The following is a 26,134-nucleotide window of genomic DNA, read 5'->3' as shown; positions in this document are numbered from 1 at the left end:
TGTCAGTCGATGTGTGTGTCTACATCGATGTGTGTGTGTCAGTCGATATGTGTGTGTAACTCTATGTGTGTGTATCTAAAGTCCATGTCTGTGTGTGTGAGTCCATATGTGTATGTGTGTGTAGGCCCATGTGTGTGTGAGTCGATGTGTGTGCATGGGTCCATGTGTGTGTGTAAGTCCATGTGTGTGCTTAGGTCGATGTGTGTCTGAGAGTCTACGTATGTGTGTGTGTGAGTCACTCTATGTGTGTACGTCGATTTATGTGTGTAACTCCATGTGGGTGTATCTAAATTGGATGTCTGTGTGTGTGAGTCCATATGTGTGTGTGTGTAAGTCGACGTGTTTGTGTGTGGGTCGATGTCTGTGTGTGTGCCTAAGTGTGTGCGTCTTTTTCGCCCGGTCAAGGTCGGGTACTTCCCGCTAGTCTAACCTATGAAAGTATTTTTTCGTCTGTTTGTCTGTCCGTCTGTCTGTCTGTACACGCGCGCTTGCGAGGGTTTTGGCTCACAAACGGTGGGGTTTACGTAAAAAAAATAGCCAGGTACCACGCTGTAAGCCCCGTGCTGGGCAAGCGCTATTTCCTTTTCCCATCCGTCACCTTTAAATGAGTTAAAATAGCGTTTTGTGCGATTTATTATTTTTTTTATTTCCCCGCTCCGCTAAAGCTGCCCAGGGGTTGCCCCTGGCAATGCACGTGCGTCATCGGTGGAGGGTGGGGGGGATTTCTCATTTGCGTTCAAAATGCAAAAAAAATACATGCAACGCTGAAGTAAATTCATCAAAGTGTGATGTCCTCTTCTCTCCCCCCACACCCCAATGTGTGCACTTACTACTATAGGGTCGGTAGATACTGATATTATAGCGCTTAGATAGTATTATTGTAGCGCGGGCGGAGGGATGGGGGGGGGTAGCGGCCCAGCCCCCAGCCTCGGCCGGCTGGGCAATCTAGGCGAGGCTGGGGGCTCTGCACGGGACTAGGCCTCACCACGCCACTCTGTCAGGTTAGTACTTTGTGCTATAGAATCGATATATACTGCTATAGAGTCAGCATGTACTACTTTAGTGATAGCAGGTACCACCACAGTCAGTATGTACTGTTGTAATCATAGAGGTTCACCACCACAGTCGGTATGCACTGCTGTAATGAAACCAGGTACAACCACACTCAGTATGCACTTCTCTAATCATAGCAGGTGCCACCATAGTCAGTATCCACTGCTATAATCATAGCAGGTGCCACAGTCAGTGTGCACTGCTGTAATCATAGCAGGAACCACCACAGTATGCACTGCTGTAGTGAAAGCAGGTACCACCACAGTCGGTATGCACTGGTGTGGCTAAAGCAGGAACCACCACAGTCGGTATGCACTGCTGTGGTGAAAGCAGGTACCACCACAGTCGGTATGCACTGCTGTAGTGAAAGCAAGTACCATCACAGTATGCACTGCTGTTATCGTAGAAGGTACCACTACAGTCAGCATCCACTGCTGTAATCATAGCAGGTACCACCACAGTCAGTATCCACTGCTGTAAATAGCATGTTACTACCACAGTCAGTATGCACTGCTGTAGTGAAAGCAGGTTAACACCACAGTCGGTATGCGCTGCTGTAGTGATAGCAGGTTACCACCACAGTCGGTATGCGCTGCTGGGTGATCGCAGATACCACCACAGTCGGTATGCACTGCTGTAGTGATAGCAGGTATCCACCACAGGCAGTATGCACTGCTGTAGTCATAGCAGGATACCACCACAGTCAGTATGCACTGCTGTTGTGAAAGCAGGTACCACCACAGTAGGTATACACTGTTGTAGTTAAAGCAAGTACCACCAAAGTCGGTATGCACTGCTGTAGTTATAGCAGGTGCCACCAGTCAGTATGCACTGCTGTAGTGATATCAGGTGCCACCAAAGTCAGTAGGCACTGCTGTAGTGGCCGATGGCGTGCCGGAGGTGCGAGGCATGGTCCCGCTTCCAGACTACCCACACTGACCCCGAGTCCATTCCGGCTTCCCCTTATAACCCCCCTCCGTGTCACCAAGCCCCACCTCTAGCCACGCCCCCTTACGAACCTTCTAGATAGTATCCCAATAGCGCCCTCGGGCTCCGCCTTTGAATTCTGGCCCAGATAATCCCTTTCACCCGATTGGCTTAGAGGCTGAGCGGCGAAGCCTATCCCACCGATCGGCAAAGCCTATCCCACCGATCGGCAGTGTACGCTCGCATTACACGATGAAGAACATCGGACAAATGCTTCAGGTCACTCTTGCAAATGAGACCTCCCTCGTATCGTGGGCTCTGGCCTGGTTAATTAAATAAGCGTGAAACCCTCTGATTGTGTTTCCTACGCAAGGGGAGCCCATTTGAGGCGACGATTCCCCCTCAGTTTAGCGACAGCAAACGTCATCTGCTGCAGAATGAACACCTCATTCGAGACCCAAACATCATGAAACCTCCCGTATTTGACTTTCGTCAAATACAATGCTGTTATCGTCAACTGCATCAGAACATCAACAGGAAATTAAATATGCGCCAGAGGAGTGTGATTGTGGCCATCCATCCCAAACTATGGACCATACAGCAAACCACATGATAAGCTTCTTCGTGGAGCTATAGTTTTTGACCAGGTCGCATCTGAAAAATAAGTTAATACCTCGGTAAGTTTTGCCTGGTAAGATTTAAAATATATATTTGTATCTTTTTCCAGTTTGTTCTACTTTTCCTATACTTTGCACTCCCATCGTGTTTTCGTATTGTTTGTTAGCTAATCGGATTCCTCCAGTATAAATACATCTTCGTCTTCTTCACTGTAGTCTGAACTCCTTCAACAAACGTGTTGCACAATACTCTTAACGCTTAAAGCCATCTTGTTGTTGCGAGCATACACTATCGATGTTGCCAATAAGAAAAAAAATCACACGCAAGAAGAGCATCTAATGAGATGCCGACCACAATGAACCAACTCGTTTTTTGCTTGGCTAAGTGATATTTAAAAAACCCATCATCACGCAAGCCTGCATTCGCGGCAGTGTGGCGTAGCCCAGTTCAGTCACGCAGTGGAACTCTGCTTTGGGTTATCAGAATCAGAATGTTTACTCATACTGGAGAAATCCGATGACCTATGAAGCTCTTTTTCCACAGATGTCCACTTGGGGGCGGGTAAGAACGTTACAACAAACAGTACAGGAAACACGATAGTAGTGCAATGTACAAGAAAGGTAAACAAATGACCAAAACACAAAAACAAATTAAACCAAACCATCTCCATTTTACCAGGCAAAGCCCACTGAGGTGTTAACTTATTTTTCAGAAGCGACCTGGCCACAAATGATAGCTCAACAAAGTGGCCCCATCATTTGGAGATGTATAGCCCCAAAATAATCTAAATAATCTCAATGCACGTTTTTAAATGTAGAGGGTAAAAATCCATGCGACCACGGGGAAAACATGCAAACTCTAATTATACAGGCGTCAGGATCGGGATCAAATCCCCAACCTCCTGCTCGCCAGTCGAGGACGAGAACAGCTCGCCACGTGAACCAAGAATACAAATAAAGTATATAAGTTAAAATTTCATTATCAATTCCCAAGCTTCGGAAAGGCAGTAAAACAACAGCAAAATCAGTCCCAGGCCACACAAAGACAACAACACAGTCCCTCGCCAATGATCTCAGACGACAACCCCCACCCACCCCCAGAGGTCAGCAGGTCTGCTGCTTCAAAATGGAAGTTAAATATCCCGCGGCGTTACTTTGGAAGGCAGATTCGGTCATGGGCCAAATTTTCCACGCAAACAAAAAAATGCCCTGAAAAAAATATTAAAACATAAGACAAACATCAACACTGTCCCCCCTATTGCTCAACGACTGCAGACTATAAACTTCCCTCCAAACCTCCGATTAACATGGTTGGCTACGTACAGTGCGAAAGAAGTTCAACATAACATACTATTGGGGCAAGTGCTGTTAGCGAGTAGCACCTATGAGGGCCGGAACGGCACACGAGGGGGTGGGTGGCCAGCCCCACCCCTGACCGCCTTTGTTTCCCTCGGCAAATGTTTACACACCACACCAGCTACTCATTTGAGGCTGAGTCGACCTACAGGAGGCCCAGGACCGGGTAAAGTAATCGTCACTGGGTGATGGCCGTGAGCGGGAATCGAATCCCGATCGCCAGGTTCATAAGCGCAGGGCCCTAACCGCTACACTACTACTCCCCAACATACATACACACATACGAAATCAGAGCGCGTTCATGATAGCAATGGGTTACGAAGAAAAGCGCGGACACCACAAATGAATTCGTGATTTCACTTAAACTGAGGCAAGATTGGTGACCGCCACCGTTCACTAATATGAAGCACAATGGGCTCAGGACCATAAACGAATTTAATAGTTAATCCAGTGTTTCGTAACAACATGTGGCAACAGATCTCCACATATTACAAGAGGACAAACGGACATCAGAGATGTGACCGTTGCTCTTTCCGATTGTTGATTGTCAACGGTGAACTTTGCACACTCACAAGGGTGATCTGCAAGTTTATCATATTTTATATTCCCATAGCGTCGTTTTGCCCGCGTGAAAAATGTTCACTTATGAAATTACAAGTGAGCAGTGCAATTGCAAAATGCCAAAATGCAGACCGCAGAGCAGCCGGCACGATTCGAATGAGGTGCAAATAAACGGGCATTCATGATGAAATGGTGAAATCATTTCACTACCTCAGCCGCAACCTGCAACGTACTGGGAGCAGCGAAGGCAGACGTTTAAAACACGAATCTCAATTGCTCGTGCGCGTGTGCACGCAACGCCTCGACAGACACACACGTGGCCGCTCCGACATTGCGACGGCCACACGGATCTGCCTCTGCAAATGTGTGCATCCTTCCAGGGCGTCCGTATGGCTCAGAGAGACGCGGTCAATGACATCCTCTGTGTGCATCACGCTGGACGCATTCGACCAGTGGTGTCCGCGACGGTTCAGGAATGAGAATCTTTATTTTATACTGGAGGAATCCGACGAGCTGCAGAGAGCTCTTTTGTCCCATATGTCCAGGTTACTCTGCATCCTAAACTAAACTAATAAACATTGTTTTGTTTTTTTACCAGGTAAATAGAGATCGTTTCCGAAGAGACCTGGCCACAAATAATAGCTTGACACAGTGGCTTATTATCATCATGCGGGAATTCACAGCAGCCAAATACTCTAAACATGTGATGTTGATTCTAAATGTGGAGGGAAAACCCGGATGACCCAGAGACAAATTCACACAACCACAGGGAGAGAGAGACACGCTATTTACGTGATTAGTACACGTAAATATATAAATGTGTCGTTAAAACCCGCCACCACCCAACACAGCCAACGAGTAAGGTTTGTCACGTAAACAGAACATGCCAATTCGTCACTAGTACAGCACACCAGTGTGTTGGAGAGCCTAGCCACAACATTCACAATCTGAGTATGACGTTTCGCCAGTAATTACAACTAGCTTCATCAGGCGACAAACAGATTTGTGGTGACCACGCTTCTGCGCTCTTGTGCAAAGTTGGGGGGGGGGATTACTGAGTCAACGTACATTATGCAAGTGCATTATGCGAGCCCATTTATATTGTCCTTCCTGTCCATTGTGTGTATTAAAATAACCGTACCAACGGTAATCCCTATTGAAGTATGGTGGTCTGTATAGGCATGCATTTATGTATTTGTTGATTCGCTTTCACGCAGCAGTAAGTCGGTAGCTATCCTAATGGTTAAAATTATTTTTATTTCTTTCAATTTCGATAGATTATCTAATTAGTCTTGGCCAGTAGTAGCTAGTTTTGCACAGAACTTCAACATGATAAAAATAAATTGAGTGTCTATGTTGGCATGCGTGTTCTGCTACTTCTGACAGTTGCATTTGGGATCATTTAATATTTCTCTGATGTTCTTTTAGTCTCGTGATGATCATTCGTCCTGTTTGCCCAACATAACATTTACTACACGTGCAGTTAATCCTGTTGATAGCTTCGGTAATACATCTTTTGTACCAGATATTAATTTCGGTATTTTATGTGCCGTGCCAAATCTGACTCGCATGTTTTGTTTTTCCAAACATCTGGCTAGTTTAGCAGGCGTCAGGGTCGGGATCGAACCCACAACCTCCTCCATACCAGGCGACCTCCTGTATACCATACCAGGCGAGGAAGTTAACATCTCTATGGGGAGAGAGAGACACAAACTCTAAATAAACAGCAGGTGTCAGGGTCAGGATCGAACCCACGACCTCCCGTATAACCAGGCGAGGTAGTTAACATATCCTAGCCGCCGTGGCGCCCACTCCAGTGAGCAAATCAACAAACGCCGAGATCCGCTGTCGGACCGCGTCTCCTTGGCGGGAATGACCGAAATGGTCAGGGGGACATGGGAGGCTTCACTTCTTTGGATGTGTTTACTCGGGCGGACGCCTCGGCCGATCGCACCGGAGGCCCCGCGCAGCCACAGCAGCAGCATCAACAACAACGGTGGCGGTTTACCGCGGGGACGGCAGCCGACCTCGCAGGGGGTCCATACCGCGATTTGACGTGGGACGCGTAGCCACTGTCGAGGCCGCCTTCAAGCGCTGCAGACAAGCGAGGACTGCGGTGGTGGCACGCTAACAAAGTGAAATGTCACGGCGAGGTACGGAACGAAACATAGTTCGCTTAATTGGCAACATTTTTGTGTCAAAGTAAAATTCACAGAGGTTTCATAAATTGTATATTTTTTTATTCTTGGTTCTTTCGGTAAAGTCACGTAGAAGGGAAACAATAAAATAATAAAATACATTCTCACGACGTTTCGACTGCAACACAAGCAATCGTCATCAGGTGTGAAAACCACAGCAATTACGTATCTCTGTTTCTTTCTGCATTTCTGTGTTTCCCCCCGTCTCTTTTTCTGTCTCTCAGCAGCTCAGTTAGTCTCTCTTTTTGTCTCTCTGCATCTTAACGTATCTCTGTATCCCCATGTGATAGGGTGGGGTCACCTACCCGTATACAAACCAATCCTGTTTTCCAACTTCTACACGAATACATTTGAAAGCTACCACCTCTATGCCTCTCAGACTATATAGACATCGTATACAATACAACCTCTAAAACTAATTTGGATTTACTGAATCCACTCTCTCATTTTGCCTGATTAATGTGTTCTGTAAATTAATAATGATTGTATGAGTCTTCAAATGATCTACCCAACTCGGCTTATACCATAGGGTATTAATTGTTTTAATGTTGATTTATGTTTGTGCAATGCTGTATTTCCAATATCTCATGTGACACCGTTGTTTTTTAACGTTATTTATATATGCTTCATTTTATGTATTTTATTTGCTATGCTCTTGTCATTTTTGGTGATGCAGGCGATCCCTGAAAAATGAGACTTCATCCCGGTCTTCTGGGTTTCTCCCCTGAATTCACAAACTAAACCTCGACAGGACTTCACTGTGAGTTGGGTTTTTTGGTTTAGTAAAAAGCGCACAACAAACCCCATTTTGGAGTTCACCTACCAGCGCGAAGAGAGGCACTCTTTTACTATCTATTTGTCTCTTTTGCATCCCCATCGTCCCCTCTACATAACCTATTTGTCCCCGTACGACAATCTTGTCCACGCAATCAAAATAGTCCACCCGCCGGAGCTCCTGTTATTCGCGGGCGTTACACGCATATAAGAAGGCACTTTGGAGGTAACGCTACCTCCAAATTATTAGCCATTATCAGCTGTTATCAGCTCACTGTGCAGGTGAATTGTTACACAGAAAAGGACCAAAATAGGTTTGGGGGAGGCCTTCATTCAGCAGTGTATAGATATGCAGCTGTCAGGAACAAATGTCAAAGAACAAGTTTGTTGTGATGTGTGAATAATTAAGAACACAATGTCTCGTGGACTTGTGTGTGTCTGGCAAAACAACCCCCTACCTCCTCGCGGTGCCGGACGGGCAACTCTGTCGTGGACAGTGCTCTGGGGGGAGGTCCAATTTTGATTGGCTCCTCCCCTCATGGCATATGTGTCCACCACAGGGGCTAAACGGGGGCTCTGGATGGGTGCGAGGGGCTGGTAACCCCTCCACCTTCAATTAATTACCACTAAACCACGAGTTAAACTGAAATATGTAACTAATAAGCTTGTGCCGGAGGCTCCAGGGGGCCAGGCGTCTATGACCTCTCCTGGCCAAACCCCAATTGGCAGAGCCAGGAGATTGAATATCTACCCTCGGGGCTCCCCCAGAAACAATGAAAAGCCACTACGGGTGGCCACGTGGAATGTTCGAACGCTCACTGCGGAGGAGAGGCTGCCACTCCTCTGTCGGGAGCTGGACCGGTACCGCCTGGATCTGTGTGGCATTCAGGAGGTCTGGTGGACCGGCTCTGGCTCCTGCCACCATGAGGGGTGGACAGTCCTCTACTCGGGGCAGCAGACTGCCAAACAACAGGGTGTGGGTCTTCTTTTGAACAAAAGAATGAAGGGGGCGTGGGAGCGTGGCGGTGAGGTGTGGGAAGCTGTAAGTCCCAGGCTACTTTGGGCTCGCCTTCCCATCAACCGGAGGCGAGGAATGGTGGTCGTGGTTACTTATGCCCCCACCGAAGATAAACATCCGTGGAGGGATGCAGGCAAAGCCGATGAGTCAGATGCCTTCTATGACCTCCTGTCACAGGTGCTGGCTAAAGTGGCCCCTCGGGATAGAGTCATCATGTTGGGTGACTTCAATGCCCGAGTTGGTCATGATACTGGCACCTGGTCTGGAGTGATTGGAGGGCATGGGCCAGATTAGCTCAATAACAACGGTAGGAGGCTGCTAGATTTTTGTGCAGCCCATGGGCTTGTAATTACCAACACGCTGTTCCGGCATCGGCGCATCCACACAACATCATGGATGCATGCCGGGTCCAAGCAAGAACATCTGCTGGACTACATAGTGACGGACCAGCGGATGCCAGCCCATGTCCTTGACACCAGGACCTACCGTGGAGCTGATCTGCCCTCTGACCATCGATTAGTCATCTGTAAGATGCGCCTGCCATTCTTCCACTCCGGTGGTGGGTGTACACCCAGGACCCCATTCCAAACAAAAGTGGCCTGGTCTCAGTTATCTGATGAAAGTTGCAAGCGAGAATTTCATCATCACTTGCGGCTGGGATTGGCATTGTCCCCGACTCCTCCTGATGTCGAGGGTAAATGGGCGAGGTTTATGACTGTCACTCATGCAGCTGCAATGGCTGCTTTGGGTACGCGGTCCAGACCTCCCCAGAGACCCTTGCTGACAGAGGAGGTGTTCAGGATGGTTGAGAAAAAGCGACAGGCCCACTGTCATCGGCTACAGAATCCCACGTCAGAGAATGAGGAGGCTTACCGCAGCCTTCGCTCGGAGGTTCGGAGAGCCGTGAGGCGCTGCAAGGATGGGTGGTGGTCGCGGGTTGCTGAGGAGATGGAGTCTGCCTCAGTGGCCCGTGATCACAAGTCTCTATTTAACTCCATCAAAAAAGTAATCTGCAGCGCCACACCTATTACCATCATTAGGGGAAAAAACGGTGACCCAATCTCCAACCCCCAGGAACAGGTTTGCAGATTTGCTGAGCATTTCTGTGAGGTCCTGGGGGAGGGAAAATCCCTCAGCCAGGAAAACATCGTGGCACAAAGTGAGGATGACCCTGCTGAGGCTGCGGTGCCTCAAATATTGGAAGAAGTCACCCCCTGTGAGTGGCTGGCTGAGGTGCCATCTGCTGAGGAAGTACTGAAGGCGATCCAGAGTCTGAGACCAGGAAAGGCAGCGGGCAGAGATGATCTCCCAAGTGAAATGCTGAGGGGGGGCGGCGTTTGTGCACAGACTGCCCTATATGACATCATAACAACAGTCTGGACCACTGGACGGGTTCCGCAGGATTGGAAGGATGCCCTGGTGGTCCCCCTTTTAAAGAAGGGGGACCGCACAGACTGTAACAACTACAGGGGCATCTCACTCCTCAGTGTGCCGGGAAAGGTCCTGGCAAGGATTTTTCAACATCGCCTTGCCAGGCACGCTGAGGAGAGGCTTGCGGAGCCCCAATGCGGTTTCAGGAAAGGGCGGTCCTGCACAGATGCCATATTTTCTGTCCGTCTGCTACAGTAGAGGTGTAGGGAATTCCAACAAGACCTACATCTCTGCTTTATTGATCTGGTCAAGGCCTATGATACCATCAGTAGGCCTGGGCTCTGGGTTGTTCTTCGTGCTTTTGGAGTACCTGACCCTCTGCTCACGATCATTAAGGACCTTCATGATGGTGAGCGGGCCCGGGTAAAACTACGTGGCCGGGAGTCAGAGCCATTCCCTGTTAACCTTGGGGTGTGACAGGGATGTCCTCTGGCTCCCACATTATTTAACATCTATTTTGACCACGTAGTTCGTGAAGACTTCAATAGCTGTACCGGGGGAATCTCCATATGGTACAGATATAATGGGAGGCTGATCGACGCCGGGGTGCGGTCAAGGGATGGCTCCCTATTGCTCAACCACGTTATGTATGCTGCTGATTTGGTAATAGCTGCTCATTCAGAGGAGGAGTTGGAGACGCTGCTGCTGAGACTGGAGCGTGCCACTAAGAGGTGGGGCCTTACCATCAGCCCCACCAAAGCTAAGCACCTGCCTGGGTATTTTGTACCATCGGACACTCCACCCCTACAACTCCCAATTGGTGATGGGGCAGTTGTGGAGAGAGTGGAGAGTTTCCCATGCCTGGGCAGTGTGCTTATGACTGGCTCCAGTTTAACAGCAGAGGTCTCACTCCGAATCAGTCGAGCGGCAATATATTTTCATCAGTTGCGTAACGCTGTGTGGAAGCTACCTGGTCTGTTGCTCCGCACTAAGCTTCAGGTCTTCTCGGCCATGGTCATTCCCTCCCTTCTCTTCGCTTGCGAAACGTGGACCCCCCTAATGGAACATCTTCGCCGGTTAGAAACATTTAGGCTGGCCTGCCTACGATCCATCCTGGGTTTAACCAGACTGGATTGTGTGAGGAGCTCACAAATCCTTGAAAGATCTGGGCAAGGTTCCATTGGTGAGCTCCTCCGGCGGAGAAGGCTGCGATGGCTGGGTCATGTAGCCCGCATGCCCAGCCACCGCATGCCGAAACAGCTTTTGTTCGGCGGATTGAGGTGGCTAGGCGGGCGCGGCACGGGCTAGAGAAGAGATGGAGTGATGTGGTACAGGAGGACGTGGAGCTGAGTGGACTTGCCGATGACTGGTACCAGCGGTGTCAAGATCGGCCTCTGTGGAGGAGGCTCGTGAAAGAAGCTACTTGGCAGTTGGAGGTAGTCGCCCTCCAACAACAACGGAGGGCGGAGGAGCGACGCTTAGAACAATGAGCGGAGCGCCAGGTGCCTAAAGCACAGCAGGTTGGCACAGTAGGGGGCACAGGTGGTGCATCAGCCAGTCATCTCAGTCAGTCGACCCGTGGCACCTGGGTCTGCCCCGTGACCTCCTGCCAGCGGGCGTTCGACACTTCACGTGGCCTCAGGGTGCACATAGCCTGGCACAAGCGTCGTGGTGACGTCACCGCCACGTAGTGGCGAATGACGGTTGTTGTTGTTGTTGTTTACCTGTGATTTCACCCAACCCCTCCCACGCACCAATGAGATGTATATTGTGGTTTGTATAAAAGCCAGCACTCTTGCGCGGTCCATCACATCAAAAATAAATACAGCACGCAGATTTGTTTTCCCCGATATTTGTCTCTCCACATAAAACAAATATATACACAATATACTTTTTCCACGTTTATTTGTCCAAACGGCCTTCTGTTAATGATTCTTTTGCATCGCTAATATGAACTTTGATCATTTTGGCTAAGAATGCGGTGTAATTATTTATTTGTTCTGCTGCAGTATACATCCGTGGCTGCTGTCCCTCTGGTGCCTTCGTCACGTCGACTCGAATATCTTCAGCGTTGCAGGTAAGCGGGATGACTGGATGAATATCTTTCTCCCCACGCCGTATGGGGGTCGTGGGCCTGCGTTTCTTGTGTATCATTGCAACACGTTCAGGAGCTGAATGCTGATGTCGAGGCCTGCTAGCCATGAGAGGACTCCATCAGAGACTAAAGTGGTTAAATATACGGTCCGTAGTCTGGCTTGCGTGGCCACAGTCGCACTGTGGCTTGTCTTTCAGTTCACCTTTTAACGTGGGAAATGTGCGCATCGGGCTGTTGATGTTCTGATGCGGTTTATGCTTCCACCGGTGTCTTTGGGAGAAGGTCAAAGTCAGGAGATGCGATGTTTGGGTCTCCAGTGAGGATTTTCATTCTGGATATCCGCGTTTGTTCTACTTTGTTCGCGATCAGCGGTCTTCCGGATCTGGGTTGAGATTCTCGGTTGGTGACAGCAGCTGTGAGGGCTAGTGCCCCCCTCCCCACTCCCCATTACACGGGGGCTGACCTCCCTCTCTCTCACCCCAAGCGGGGAGAGCGCCACGTCTAATTGGTGGGGACTGAGGCCCCCCTCCCCCTCCACGCGTGGGGGGGGTGCGATGTTTTCCTCCCCCACCCCCGTCCCCTCCGCGTTTGTATCTTTCGGGGCCCCCCCGTGCACACGAGCGGGTGATCGCCCCCCCCCCCCCCGTACCAGGGTCCTCTCGGACCGACATAGCGAGCGGCTGGCTGACTCCCTTAGGGATTGAATAGGCGCGTGCCTTCACCCACTCGCGTGTCCTAACTGCGGGGAGTAAGTGTCAGTGCGGACCAGCAGGCAGATCTAATCTATCTCTCTACGGTCTAATCCTCAAGTGGCCTGTCCCCCTCTATTCACTCTCTCTCTTAGAAATTCCCCCTTTGCCTTACCTCTCTCACTTAAATTTCGATTTAAAGCTTTCGTGACTGCAAGGATTCATCTTCTTTGGTTCTTTCGGTAAAGTCACGTAGAATGAGAATAAAATAATAAATTGATAAAATAAAATAACACAATAAAATTGTCAAGGGGTGCCTCTATGGATGTATATGCTTTGACTTTAACATAGCCATTTCTGTGACCTGTCACAAGCTAATCACTCAGCTATTTCAATGCTAAATTCTATGCTAATTCCTTTGTCAAAGCGCTCTGTTTCTTCTCACACAGCTTAAAGGTCGCGATCTGAGCTTGGCTTTGTTCGCTCCAGCGCTGTCCTCCAGACAGTCTCGTCCCTTCACCTGATGAAGGCCGCTTGTGTTGTGGCCGAAACGTCGTGAGAATTTTATTGTGTTATTTTATTTTATCAATTTATTATTTTATTCTCATTCTACGTGACTTTACCGAAAGAACCAAAGAAGACTCTCTCACTTACGGTTCGGCCCAAATGTGTGAAAGGTTGGAGAGAGACACGGCTGTACCAATCTTTGGCTGGAGCTGGAGTCCGGCTGTTCTACAACCCGTCACACGGACGGTCGAGAAACAGGATGATCGCCCTCCGTCCTCCCTCCTCCAAGTCCCGAGCAAAAAGGCCCCCTACTTCTCAATCCCGTCCCTTTTTATTCCTAGATTTGAACGCTTACCCGCCACCCCCCGCTCACCTCTGGCCAATCGGATTACTACTGCGGTGCATTATTGGTAGATCCGTTAAACGTGCGGTGCATTGTGGGTAGGGCCGTTAAACTCTCGGTGCATTGTGGGTAGGGCCGTTAAGCTCGCGGTGCATTATGGGTAGGGCCGTTAAACTCGCAGTGCATTATGAGTAGGGCAGTTAAACTCGCGGTGCATTATGGGTAGAGCCGTTAAACTCGTGGTGCATTATGGGTAGGGCCGTTAAACTCGCGGTGCATTATGGGTAGGGCCGTTAAACTCACGGTGCATTACGGGTACGGCCATTAACCTGCGCCGCCCCGCTCCCCACCTGCCCGCCAGTCCGTGTGTGTTTATGTGGGGGGGGGGGGTGGGGGTGGTGGGGAGAGCGTTGTGACGGGAGCCGGGTGACTTCCCCGCTGCAGCAGCACCATCAGCACAGCGGCGGCTCCGGCCTCGGCGGAGCGGCTTCGCTGTGTAGAGGTGTTAACTACGCGCTGTTGCGTAACCTGCATTGCCACCAGGGTAGTGCAGCATTACCCCTGGGTACAACGGTTGGGGTCAGTCGAGGTGAAACGGATCGTAGCCAGGGTTTGGTACGAACCAATCAGACGGTTCCACGTGGGAATGTATGATTAGTTCTACCTGGCCACAAAGGAGTATAAGACGGGTGACCCAACGGACCTCGGGGATTCTCTCCCTGCACGAAGACAGAAGACTGGGCTGAAGCCTAGCTAGGACCCTGGACCAGCCTTCCAGCCCTTCTAAGGGCTAAGGCTCGGCATACCCAGTGGTCAGGACCCACCGGGCCAGCAGTGGGTCAGATAGCCTCCCCTAGGTCCTAGCCGGAGGACTAGGATAGCGGTAGACGTGTGAGTCCCGCCAAGTCCGGAGGTTGTACCTCCTTAGGTATCAAGGAGGTTAGCGGTAGACGTGTGAGTCCCGCCAAGTCCGGAGGTTGTACCTCCTTAGGTATCAAGGAGGTTAGCGGTAGATGTGTGAGTCCCGCCAAGTCCGGAGGCTGTACCTCCCTAGGGTGTCGGGTGAGGGGACCGAATATCCCTCTGTGTGTGTTAAGCATTGTATAAGAAAATAATACAATAAACAGAGTGTGCCTCCTAAAGAAGTCTGCTCGTCCTTACAACACTATAACTGGTGTCAGAAGTGGGGTGGAAATGGAAACCAGAAGTTCAGCCCACGCGCGGAGCCAGAACGAAGATAACGCTCTCTCACCTGCAAGCACCGCCAGCTCCGCTGAAAATGCTGCCACGTTGACGGCCGCCCAGCCACCGGTTGAGCAGCCGGTCGCTCCCCCTGCCATGGGGGACGGACTCAGGGCAGCACACGGCCGTCTCGCTCAACTCCTACATGCCGCGGCCTCCATTCTCGAAGAGATCAACTTGGAGGTCGCGGGCATGCCGAGTCAACCGCCGGCAGACGTTCCCGCCATCGGCCGGGGCGGACATTTTGATTTTCCCGCCGGAGAACCACGTGATCCCGCCGGAAGCGGAAGCTAGGGGCATCCTGGGAACGCGGGGGGCCAATCAAAACCTGCAACGTCATTAGCACGCGATGCTGCGAATTCAAGTTCCTCAGCGGACGCCGCATCATCACTGTACCGACACGGTACAGTAGACTCTATCGGCCGGGAAATCGCCGATCTCCGGCTCGAGACGGTGCAAGCTGAGGGGGAGACGACGTCCGCCCTCCACAACGCCTGCCCATCTTCCGGGAGTTCACATCTGAAGGGGGCGACTGGGCGGCGTTCCAGCGTTGCTTCCTGAGCCACCAAGAGATGGTGGGCTGGTCGGACGCACAGGCGCTCCGAGCGCTACCGGCCACTCTGGACGACGATGCTCTCGCCTCGCTCCTCACCATCCCCAGGCACAAAAGGGCGACTCTTCAATCGGCCCTCCGACGGATGTCCGACGTCTACGGGCCTCCATCCGACGTCCGCAGCCGATTTTACGACAGGCGACGCCGCCCTAAAGAGTCTCCATTGGCATTCCGGACCGCTCTACTGGCGATGGCAAGAGCGGGTTACCCTCGCATGGACGACGAGGCCATCGACGCCATCGTTCTCCAGAAGATGCTGGAGCTGGCGCGCGAGCTGCGCATCGTCATCCAAGCGGTGGATGACGACGGTATGTGCTTGCTACGAGCCGCTCGGTGCATCCACGCACATCTGCTGCTCCACACGGAATCGACCATCGCCGCCTCGGCTTCGACGTCGGAGCCTGCCAGCAGGGACGCCGAGTTCTCCCCCGACCGGGCCTTCATGGCAACCAGGTCAATGGGCCGGCGATCGTCCGACCACACTGGTCGCCGCAACGACCAGCAGTGGGGATGGCCTTCTCCACGCGGCGACGTGACGTGCTTCAACTGTGGCCGACGAGGCCACATCTCCTCTGACTGCCGTGCGCCTCGACGACACCCCTCCGCATCCCGGGGCCAGGACTACAGGACATCCACGGCATCGCGGCAAACCAGGCAAGTCGCGATGCCTCTCATGCTCGGCCCTCATTCACACCATAGACACCGCAACGCACCATAAGAAGGGCTCGCGATTCGGCGTGTGATGGGGGGTATTCTGGCATTTGTTCGCGGCCACTTGGACCTGGGCAGTGGTCTGAGTTGGCCCATAGGGTAGTCGCGGTGACGGCAGGTTCGTCCGTGGTTGTCGGATCAATCGAGGGTGTTTAATTTCGCGTGTTGGTCGATACTGGTGTGTCGGCTACGATCATTTCGGATTTGATTAACAATATACTGCCCGTACGATGCTGCCCCTTGGAACGGGTTTCTATCCCGTGTTTTGCCGCTAATGGCAGTTCACTGGGCATTATCGGGCAAATTCGGGTGCAAATTTTGATTGGAGACATTAAATTGGCAGGGCCTATTTTGGTCTCTTCTTCCCTCGCCGTGCCGTGTTTGTTAGGCACTGATTTTCTCGCGAAAATGCCTATTAAGATCCTTGTAGATCAAGGCTGCATCGAACTCCCGTCGGGTCGACGGATGGCGTTCTTGCCCACACCCTCACATCCGCGCATGGCTAGTGCCTCGGTGCAGGCGTTTGTCGCGAGCACAGTCCGCATTCCGCCAGGGACACAAATGCTCGTGCCCTTGCAACTTAAAAAAACGCTAGCCACGGAGGCCTCGGCACATGGCATTTTGCTGGGGCCTTCAAACGCAGCTGCTAAGGGGTTAGATTTGGTGGCTGCACAGACCCTCGTAGCAGCCGACAGGGAGGCGTTCTTGCAGGTTTTGAATGTCGGATTGTCCACAACTGTCATTCCGCAAGAAACTGTGCTCGCTCACGCGACCCCGGTGCCGTTGGGGACCGGAGTCGCGGGACACGTGCATGACACGCCGCAGGTCCCACCTCCTTTCGAATCAGATGAGAGATGGTTGGACGCACTCTGCACAGACATGGGTGATCTGTCTCGTTCGCAGCGAATGAAATTGCGCGCTCTTCTGCGATAATTTTCCGATGTCTTCAGTAAATCTAAATTTGATATTGGCTGCACCAAGCTGCTGCGTCACCACATTGATACTGGTGACGCTGCCCCGATTCGAAAAACCCGTTTCGGCTTAGCCCGGCGGAGAAACAGCATGTTAAATCGGCTGTGGATGACATTCTGGAGGCCGATATAATTTCTCCCTCCACTAGTCCCTGGGGTGCTCCAATAGTGCTGGTCAAAAAGCACGATGGCAGTCTCCGTTTTTGCGTTGATTTTCGGTGCCTAAATAAAATCTCGGTAGCGGACGCCTACCCTCTCTCTCGTATGGACGAGTCATTGGATGCCCTGGCAGGGGCGCACTATTTCTCCACCTTGGACCTTCTTTCGGGGTTTTGGCAACTCCCCATCGACGAAGCATCAAAACCTAAGACTGCTTTTCGGACACCACAGGGCCTTTTCGAGTTTAATAGATTGCCCATGGGTCTCCACTCGGCCCCAGCGACGTTCCAGAGGCTCATGGAGCTGGTCCTCGCTGGGCTCCAGTGGGACTCATGTTTCATTTATCTTGACGACGTCATCGTCTTTAGCCGCACGTTCGGCGAACACATCGAACGGTTGCGTGCTGTCTTCTTGAAAATGCGGCCCGCCAACTTGAAATTCAAGCCGCAGAAGTGTCACCTTCTGCGTGAGTCTGTGCGCTATCTGGGCCACATAGTTAGCCGCTCGGGCATCTCTACCGACCCTGAAAAAAACAAATGTGTTCAATATTGGCCGACCCCTACATCTGCGGGCGATGTTCGTAGTTTTATTGGTTTTGCGTCGTACTATTGCCGGTTTGTTGCTGGCTTCGCGACGATTGCCAAGCCGCTCCACGCCCTTACGTCAAAAGGGGTGGCGTTTCATTGGGGGGACGTAGAACAGGCCGCGTTCGACTCCTTGCGGAACGCGCTCGTGACGGCACCATCCCTTGCGTACCCCGATTTTTCCGTGCCATTCGTGTTGGACATCGACGCTAGCAATACGGGGATTGGGGGTGTTCTGTCCCAAAAAGTTGATGGCATTGAAAGGGTTGTTGCCTATGGTAGCAGAGTCTTGTCTCTTGCTGAACAAAGATACTGTGTGACCAGACGTGAGCTGCTGGCCATTGTTTGTTTTATTCAGCAATACAGGCCGTACCTGTATGGTCAGCATTTTACCATGTGATCTGATCATTCGGCTTTACAGTACGCTCTGCGGGTTGACCAACCGTCCGGGCAGCTTTCTCGGTGGCTCGAAGTCCTTCAGGACTACGATTTCAATGTCACTTACCGTAGGGGTGCATAACACACGAATGCCGATGCGTTGTCTCGCCTCCCTCTGGCTCAAAAATGTGCGTGTTTTTTTGGGCTCGGGCCTTTGTAAGCCGCCACTGCCTGCGCAGGTCGCGCAGGCAGTGGCGTGTGTGTGTGCGGTCTGTATTTTGAGTTTCATACTTTACTTGCAATTTAGCAATCTTTTAAAATAGCGTGATCAACCGGACTATGCGTTAATTGTGTTTTGACCGACCGTCTGTGTTGCTTTACAGGTTTCCAAAAATGTTGCTAAACCCTGTTTGTCTGGTATGCTTCTCTCTCTGTGTCCCCTGTTGTATCTGTGTCAGTTCCCCCTACTCGGGTGTCTGTATATACATTTGAGGTTATGTGTCTCCCCTCTCTCATAATTTAGCTCTTCTGTACTTGATGATGGCTGCTTGTGTTGCAACCGAAACGTCGTACGCTATTATGTTATTTTATTATTTATTATTTATACGTGACTTTACCGAAAAAAACAAGGAGTAATCCCTGCAGTCACGAAAGCTTCAAATCAAGTCTACAAATGGCAAAGTCGTGTCGGCGGGGGCCAAGTCGATTCTGGGAATCAAAACCGAATCGCCTCGTTCTCTCTCTCAAGCATTCATCATAGATAAAGTTGTGCGCTTATTCATATATATATATTTTTTAAAGTGACATGGCCAAAAATGATTGCTCAACGAAGTGGCTTATCATGCAGTAGCCAAAAACTTTTAACGCGTGTTTGTTAAATGTGGACGGAAAAAAACGGAAGACCCAGAGTAAATTCCACGCGACTACGGGGAGAGAGAGACACCGCAAACTCCAAATATACAACAGGCGTCAGGGTGTGGATCGAAGCCACGCACGACCTCCTGTATACTAGGCGAGGTGCTTAACATCTCACCACAACGGCGCTTCTTGATGTGCAGGTGGCTGTCGTTGGCAAGAAAAAACGCGTAGACTCCTTTGTGGTGTGCGCGTCTCCGTGGATGTTTCGAGGTACAACGTTCACTGCGCGTCGCATTACTCAGTTCTGCATCTCGCAGTTTTGTGTATGGGCTCCTGGAGCGGGCTGGAGCGCGGCCACCGAGTAAATTTGCCACGGCAGTGTCCACGGGAAGTCGGCTGAGGCATGCCAGTCTCTCTTCGCGAGTTTCTGAAGCAGGGCGATTCCAGATTTGGTCTTTTCACAGACTTGTATCCACGACATACCAATCCCAAATAATATCACTGTGATATATTATTTTTATTTAATTTTTCTACCTACGTGACTTTGTCGAAAGAACCAAAGAGTATCGATTCCTGCAGTCACGAAAGCTTCAAATCAAGGTTTTAGTTTTATAGTTGTACACCTCGCTGCTTTTAGCAGCTTTTACCTGCGAGGTGCTTTTAGCAGCGCTAATTTTAGCAGCGAGGTGTACACTGAAAGTACAGTTGCTGAGCATTGCATTCCTTAGGTGTACGGTAGAGCAGCAGCTGATGATTTTGCCTTCATCATCTGGGCATGATGCCAAACAGTGTCATGGGGCAGCAGAGGAGGTGGGTAAATGATCCCTGTGCTAGCTTTCTGCTGACGCTTTACAACCAACTGCTATGAAGCTGGTGATGGAACAGATCTGCTCTTGACAGTTACGGCCGATTCGAGATCCGAAGGTGGAAGACAAGAGGGGTATTGGCCCTATAGTTTTAAGGGTCTTGCGCCTTTCCACGATGCAAAATGGCATCAATGTTGCCTTTCTTCCACGTTTTCTTTTCCATGTCCTTTGTACGATGGTAAAACAAAACAAAAAAGATTTGCAAACCGTTGTTGAGTGGAGTCCCCCAGGTTCTTTATAAAACTAAGGACAAAGGCCATCATATCCCACGCCACACAACACGGATATTGTGTGACACGCTGAGGGCGGTGTTATCACCTTGCTCAATCTCTGTTGCCTGGGATAGTTTGGCACAAGACTCCCAGGACAAACTTGTTTCATGAGCCTGTTCATTGGTGCGCTTGAGCAGGAGAGCATCGTGTGGCAAGCCAACATCATGATTCGCCGTGGTGTTTGGCCGTCTGTGTTCCTTTGGTTTTAAGGCACCCGAGTCCTGCAGGAGCACACCAGACTTTGTGCAGCCGGAGTAAGCAAAGTCCAAATGTGCAGTGATGTCTTCCCAACAGGGTTTTCCTTGTGCAGAGTTAATGGTATCCCATAAGTGTAACCCTCATCGCTATCACCGGTTCTGATGAACGCTTTCCAGAGTTATGTTTATGGTTGCCAACGTGGCATATCGTGTTTCTGATTTCCTCCTCCCCTGCTTCGTGGGGCTTATACAACCATTCTAGATTTAAAGCTTTCGTGACTGCTAGGATCCATACTCTTTGGTTCTATTGGGTAAAGTCACGTAGGTGAAAATAAAATAACAAAAAATCACGACGTTTCGGCCACAACACAAGCGGCCTTCATCAGGTGAAGGGACAAGACTGTCTGGAGGACAGCGCTGGAGTGGAAGAAGCCACGCTTAGATCACGACCTTGAAGCTGTGTGAGAAGAAAAAGACCACGCGCCTTGACAAAGGAATTAGCATATAATTTAGCATTGAAATGGCTCATTGAAATAGCTAAGTTAAAGTATACACATCCGCAGAGGTACCCCTTGACAAAGGAATTACCGCTGGAGTGGAAGAAAGGCTACTCCGATTTGAACTCGATGCTTTAGACAGGACTCTCCTACAAGCTCATTTAATGTTAACACAAAAAATGTCACCTTCTGATTGGAATCACGTAGACAACATGACTGCTTCTTCTGCTGAGTCACTGTCAGTCAAATGTAAAGCTAACCTGATTTCTAAATTCAACCACCTATCAAAGAAGAACCCAGTTCTACATATAACAAAACTAGATGTTAACAAAATCGTCATTAATCAGAGTAGCACCCCGATTTCGGACAATCTGAAAACAGTACTGGCTAGGGGAGTAAATTTTGCTGTCACCCCAAAACACATACCAATAGATGATATCATCTCTCAGGTCGATGTAGCCCTCAAAGGCGTAGGACACATCCAAGCAGACGTTGCGAGAGCTGAAATAGCCACTATTCTTAAGAATGCTAAGAAACCCATTAATAACATCAGCAAAAATGAACGCTCTGAACTCGCGAATTAAAAAAAACAGAAGTGATATAGTCATCCTCTCAGCCGATAAAGGCAACGCTACTGTTATTATGGATAAAGATTCATACAACAACAAAATCCAGAATCTGCTCAACGATGGAAGTTACTCAAAAATAAAAAATCACCCTACTAATAGCCTAGCGATAGAAACCAACAAGATCATCACAAGTTCGACCTCCCTAACCGACCCAACTAAACGTTCCTCCCTAAAACCTTCTGCTGCAAGACCACCTAGATTCTATGGTCTTCCCAAGATTCATAAAGAAGGCACCCCACTTCGACCCATCGTATCCACGATCAACTCCCCTACCTATAGACTAGCCCAGTTTCTGTCAGATACCTTGCTGCCTTTCACTGGCAAGACCGCCTCAGCAGTACTCAACTCAGCCCAATTGGTCTCTATGGTCAAAGACGTTGTACTGTCCCCTGACGATATCCTTGTCAGCTTCGATGTGGTCTCTTTGTTCACCAAGGTCCCAGTACCTGATACCATTGAAATAATTGAAAATTTGGTCCAACATGCACTAGACCCCGACACACCTGCACTGGTTAGGCACTGCCTCAACAATACCTACTTTACTTGGAATGGCTCCTTCTACAAACACAATGAGGGTACCCCCATGGGATCCCCCTTATCACCAGTGATAGCCAATATTTTCATGGAGAAATTTGAATCAGACGCCATCCAGACTTCCACCCTCAGACCTTCCCTGTGGAAGAGATATGTGGATGACACTTTCGTCATTTGGCCACATGGCCTCCCAGCTCTGAACCTTTTCCTACACCACATCAATTCCAGACATCCCGCCATCAAATTCACCATGGAAGTGGAGAAAGATGGCAAGCTACCATTCTTAAATGTTCTGTTTGAGAGGAGACCTGATGGCTCATTGGGGCATTCTGTCTACAGGAAACCCACCCACACAGATTCCTACTTGAAACCTGATTCCCACCACCACCCAGCCCAAAAGAATTCTCTCATCAAAACTTTATACCATAGGGCTCATTGCATTTCGGACCAACACCACCTGACCAGTGAATTAAAACATGTACACCTGGCCCTCAAAAGGAATGGTTACTCTGGCCGTATCATCCGCCAAGCTGTCTCTCCCTACATACAGAAACAACCACTTGATACTCCGGTCAAAACCATCACACTTCCATATATAGCAGGCGTTACTAAAAAGATTTCCAAAATTCTAAACAAACACAAGATCCAGGTCCGGTTCAATACAGTACACAAAATTCGTGATCTGATCCCATCCGTGAAGGATGTCCTTCCTGATTTACAGTACCCCGGGGTTTACAAATTGAGTTGTACCTGCGGTGATTGCTACATCAGTGAGACAAAGCGACATGTTTCTGACCGAATTCGCGAGCACAAATCAGATTTGAAACACGGCAAAACGAATTCTTCTGCCGTGGCTGATCACTGTTACAATGCTGTGGGGGATCACGATATAATTTTCTCCGATACCAAGGTTCTTTGCAAACCCACGGGCTTTTATCAGAGATTTGTTCATGAAGCAATTCAGATCTACAAACACAGACACAATTTCAACCGGGAGGATGGTTTCAAATTAAGCAACCATTGGAAAGATGTTCTAAATCGAACTAAACATTAAACTAATTTCAATGGTACAGTATATTTTTTCAAGTAGTGGTACCCCAAACTTTCGCAGCTCTTATAAATTCTCCCTTTTCACACCATCAATAGGTAAACTCCCCCCTCCCCCCTTCCCCCCCCCACCGCGCTAAACTGCAAGTCCACCGGCACGTACACCACCTCTTTCCTAAAATCCGCCAGTGGTTGTGTTTCGCTAAATTCTCCTGTTTGATGAGTACTAGGTGCCTCGGTGAATGTATATGCTCTGACTTTAACATAGCTATTTCTGTGACCAGTTACAAGCTAATCACTCAGCTATTTCAATGCTAAATTCGATGCTAATTCCTTTGTCAAGGGGTACCTCTGTGGATGTGTATACTTTAACTTAGCTATTTCAATGAGCCATTTCAATGCTAAATTATATGCTAATTCCTTTGTCAAGGCGCGTGGTCTTTTTCTTCTCACACAGCTTAAAGGTCGTGATCTAAGCGTGGCTTCTTCCACTCCAGCGCTGTCCTCCAGACAGTCTCGTCCCTTCACCTGATGAAGGCCGCTTGTGTTGTGGCCGAAACGTCGTGATTTTTTGTTATTTTATTTTCACCTACGTGACTTTACCAAATAGAACCAAAGAGTACTTATACAACCATGTTTGGCAAATGCTGGTGAGCGCAGCCTTGTGACGGTGGCGGTGGAGAGCGCAGACATGGGAACGTAGAGTGCAATACGATCATGGGCATCGATGGAAATCTGATGGAAATCTGATGGTTTTGGCACATTTTGTGCGATTTGGTCATAGGTATAGGCTGTTTTTTTCATCAAAATGTCGCAATGAGCAGTTAGGCCCATGATAAGGTGCTCTGCCCTGCAGAGTGGAGATGTGGCGAGATGTTAACTACCTCGCCTGGTACACAGAAGATCGTGGGTACGATCCCGACCCTAACGCCTGCTGTATATTTGAGATTGCATGTTTTCTTTCTCTCTCATGGTCAAGTGGATTTTTCTCGGGGTCCTTCAGTTTTTTTGCCCGCCACGTTTAGAATTAACATTACGCGTTTAGACTCGATTTGGCGCTTTCGTGACTGCAGGAATTACTCTTTGGTTTTTTCGGTAAAGTCAGGTAGAAAAAAGAAAAATATACATAACAGCATACGACGTTTCGATTGCAATACAAGCAATCGTCATCAGGTAGAGGAAACACATGACCGCAGATATATATACAGACCCTAAGGAGAGGGAATTAACACAGATACACCAGGAGATACAGAGAGAGAGACGGAGGAGCACACTAAATCAAACAGGGTTTAGAAAAATTTGGAAACTATATAAAGCAATACAGACGGTCGGTTAAAACACAATTAACGCATGGTCTAGTTGATTACGCTATTTCAAAGATCGCTCAATTGTAAGTTAAGTGTGAAATTTAAGAGAGTGATAGAATACAGACTGCAAAGAGATATATGGGGGGGAGACACGCACACAGTGAAGAAGTGAAGCAGCATCTCTATGCCGAGGTCTTAAATAGACAGACGGTGGGGCTGGGACTCAGAGACAATGGGACACAAATTAGCATGATATAAGTTGTCAAGCACACCGGGAGGACGTCGCAGTGCACACTCGGAGACACCAAGGCACACACAGGCAGAGACAGCACAGCGACATAAACCCAATTAAAGACACAAAGGCAGACACACCAGCAGAGACAACACAAAGACACAGATTTCATACCTCCCCGTAGAGGTGGTGCAAACTCGAATTGCCGTTTTCTTGACTGCAGGAATTTCTCTCCAAATTTTGCTGAACCCTGTTTAATTTAGTGTGCTCCTCCATCTTTCTCTGTATCCCCTGGTGTATCTGTGTTAATTCCCTCTCCTTAGGGTCTGTATATATATCTGCGGTTTTGTGTTTCCTCTACCTGTGTTGCAATCGAAACGTCGTATGCTATTATATAATTTCATTTACTTTTTTCTTATTTCTACGTGACTTCACCGATAAAAACAAAGAGTAATTCCTGCAGTCACGAAAGCGGCAATTCGAGTTTGCACCACCTCTACGGGGAGGTATGAAGTCTGTGTCTTTGTGTTGTCTCTGCTGGTGTGTCTGCCTTTGTGTCTTGAATTGGGTTTATGTCGCTGTGCTGTCTCTGCCTGTGTGTGTGCCTTGGTGTCTCCGAGTATGCACTGCGACGTCCTCCCTGTGTGCTTGACAACTTATATCATGCTAATTTGTGTCCCATTGTCTCTGAGTCCCAGCCCCACCGTCTATCTATTTAAGACCTCGGCATAGAGATGCTGTTTCACTTCTTCACTGTGTGCGTGTCTCCCCCCATATGTCTCTTTGCAGTCTTTATTCTATCACTCTCTTAAATTTCACACTTAACTTACAATTTAGCAATCTTTGAAATAGCGTAATCAACCAGACCATGCGTTAATTGTGTTTTAACCGACCGTCTGTGTTGCTTTATATAGTTTCCAAATTTTGCTAAATCCTGTTTGATTTAGTGTGCTCCTTCCACTTTCTCTGTATCCCCTGGTGTATCTGTTTTAATTCCCTCTCCTTAGGGTCTGTATATATATCTGCGGTTATGTGTTTCCTCTACCTGATGATGATTGCTTGTGTTGCAATCGAAACGTCGTATGCTATTATGTAATCTTTTTTTTATTATTTCTACGTGACTTTACCGATATAACCAAAGAGTAATTCCTGCAGTCACGAAAGCGCCAAATCGAGTTTGCACCACCTCTACGGGGAGGTATGAAGTCTGTCTTTGTGTTGTCTCTGCTGGTGTGTCTGCCTTTGTGTCTTGAATTGGGTTTATGTCGCTGCGCTGTCTCTGCCTGTGTGTGTGCCTTGGTGTCTCCGAGTGTGCACTGTGACGTCCTCCCTGTGTGCTTGACAACTTGTATCATGTTAATTTGTGTCCCTTTTCTCTGAGTCCCAGCCCCGCCGTCTCTGTCTATTTAAGACCTCGGCACAGAGATGCTGCTTCACTTCTTCACTGTGTGCGTGTCTCCCCCCTGTTGTATACACCCCTTTTTACACAATTAATATCCATAAGAATATTTACCGATATATACATATA

General features: G+C 49.2%; 1 protein-coding gene across 2 annotated transcripts in view; it reads left to right on the top strand.

Moving 5' to 3' along the window:
- The first annotated feature begins 7,394 nt into the window (after positions 1–7,394).
- Positions 7,395–26,134, top strand: part of LOC116951219 (cytochrome P450 2F3-like) — a 53,403-nt gene continuing 34,663 nt past the window's right edge. Inside the window, exons 1-2 of one of the 2 annotated variants that reach the window (XM_076073431.1) lie at positions 7,395–7,472; positions 11,885–11,952. Coding sequence is in view for 1 of the 2 variants with exons in the window: in XM_076073429.1 (XP_075929544.1) it covers positions 11,852–11,952 (101 nt within the window). In the remaining variant the exon portion in view is untranslated. Of the gene's footprint in view, positions 7,473–11,805; positions 11,953–26,134 lie in introns of those variants that run through there. The other variant, XM_076073429.1, reaches the window with a different exon arrangement.

Source organism: Petromyzon marinus, chromosome 42 (genome assembly GCF_048934315.1).
Source record: "Petromyzon marinus isolate PM22_M1 ecotype Great Lakes invasive population chromosome 42, UKy_Petmar_22M1.pri1.0, whole genome shotgun sequence".
Classification (NCBI taxonomy): Eukaryota; Metazoa; Chordata; class Hyperoartia; order Petromyzontiformes; family Petromyzontidae; genus Petromyzon; species Petromyzon marinus.
The sequence above is the reverse complement of the archived record's forward strand: the minus strand, read 5'-3'. Positions and strand labels throughout refer to the sequence as shown.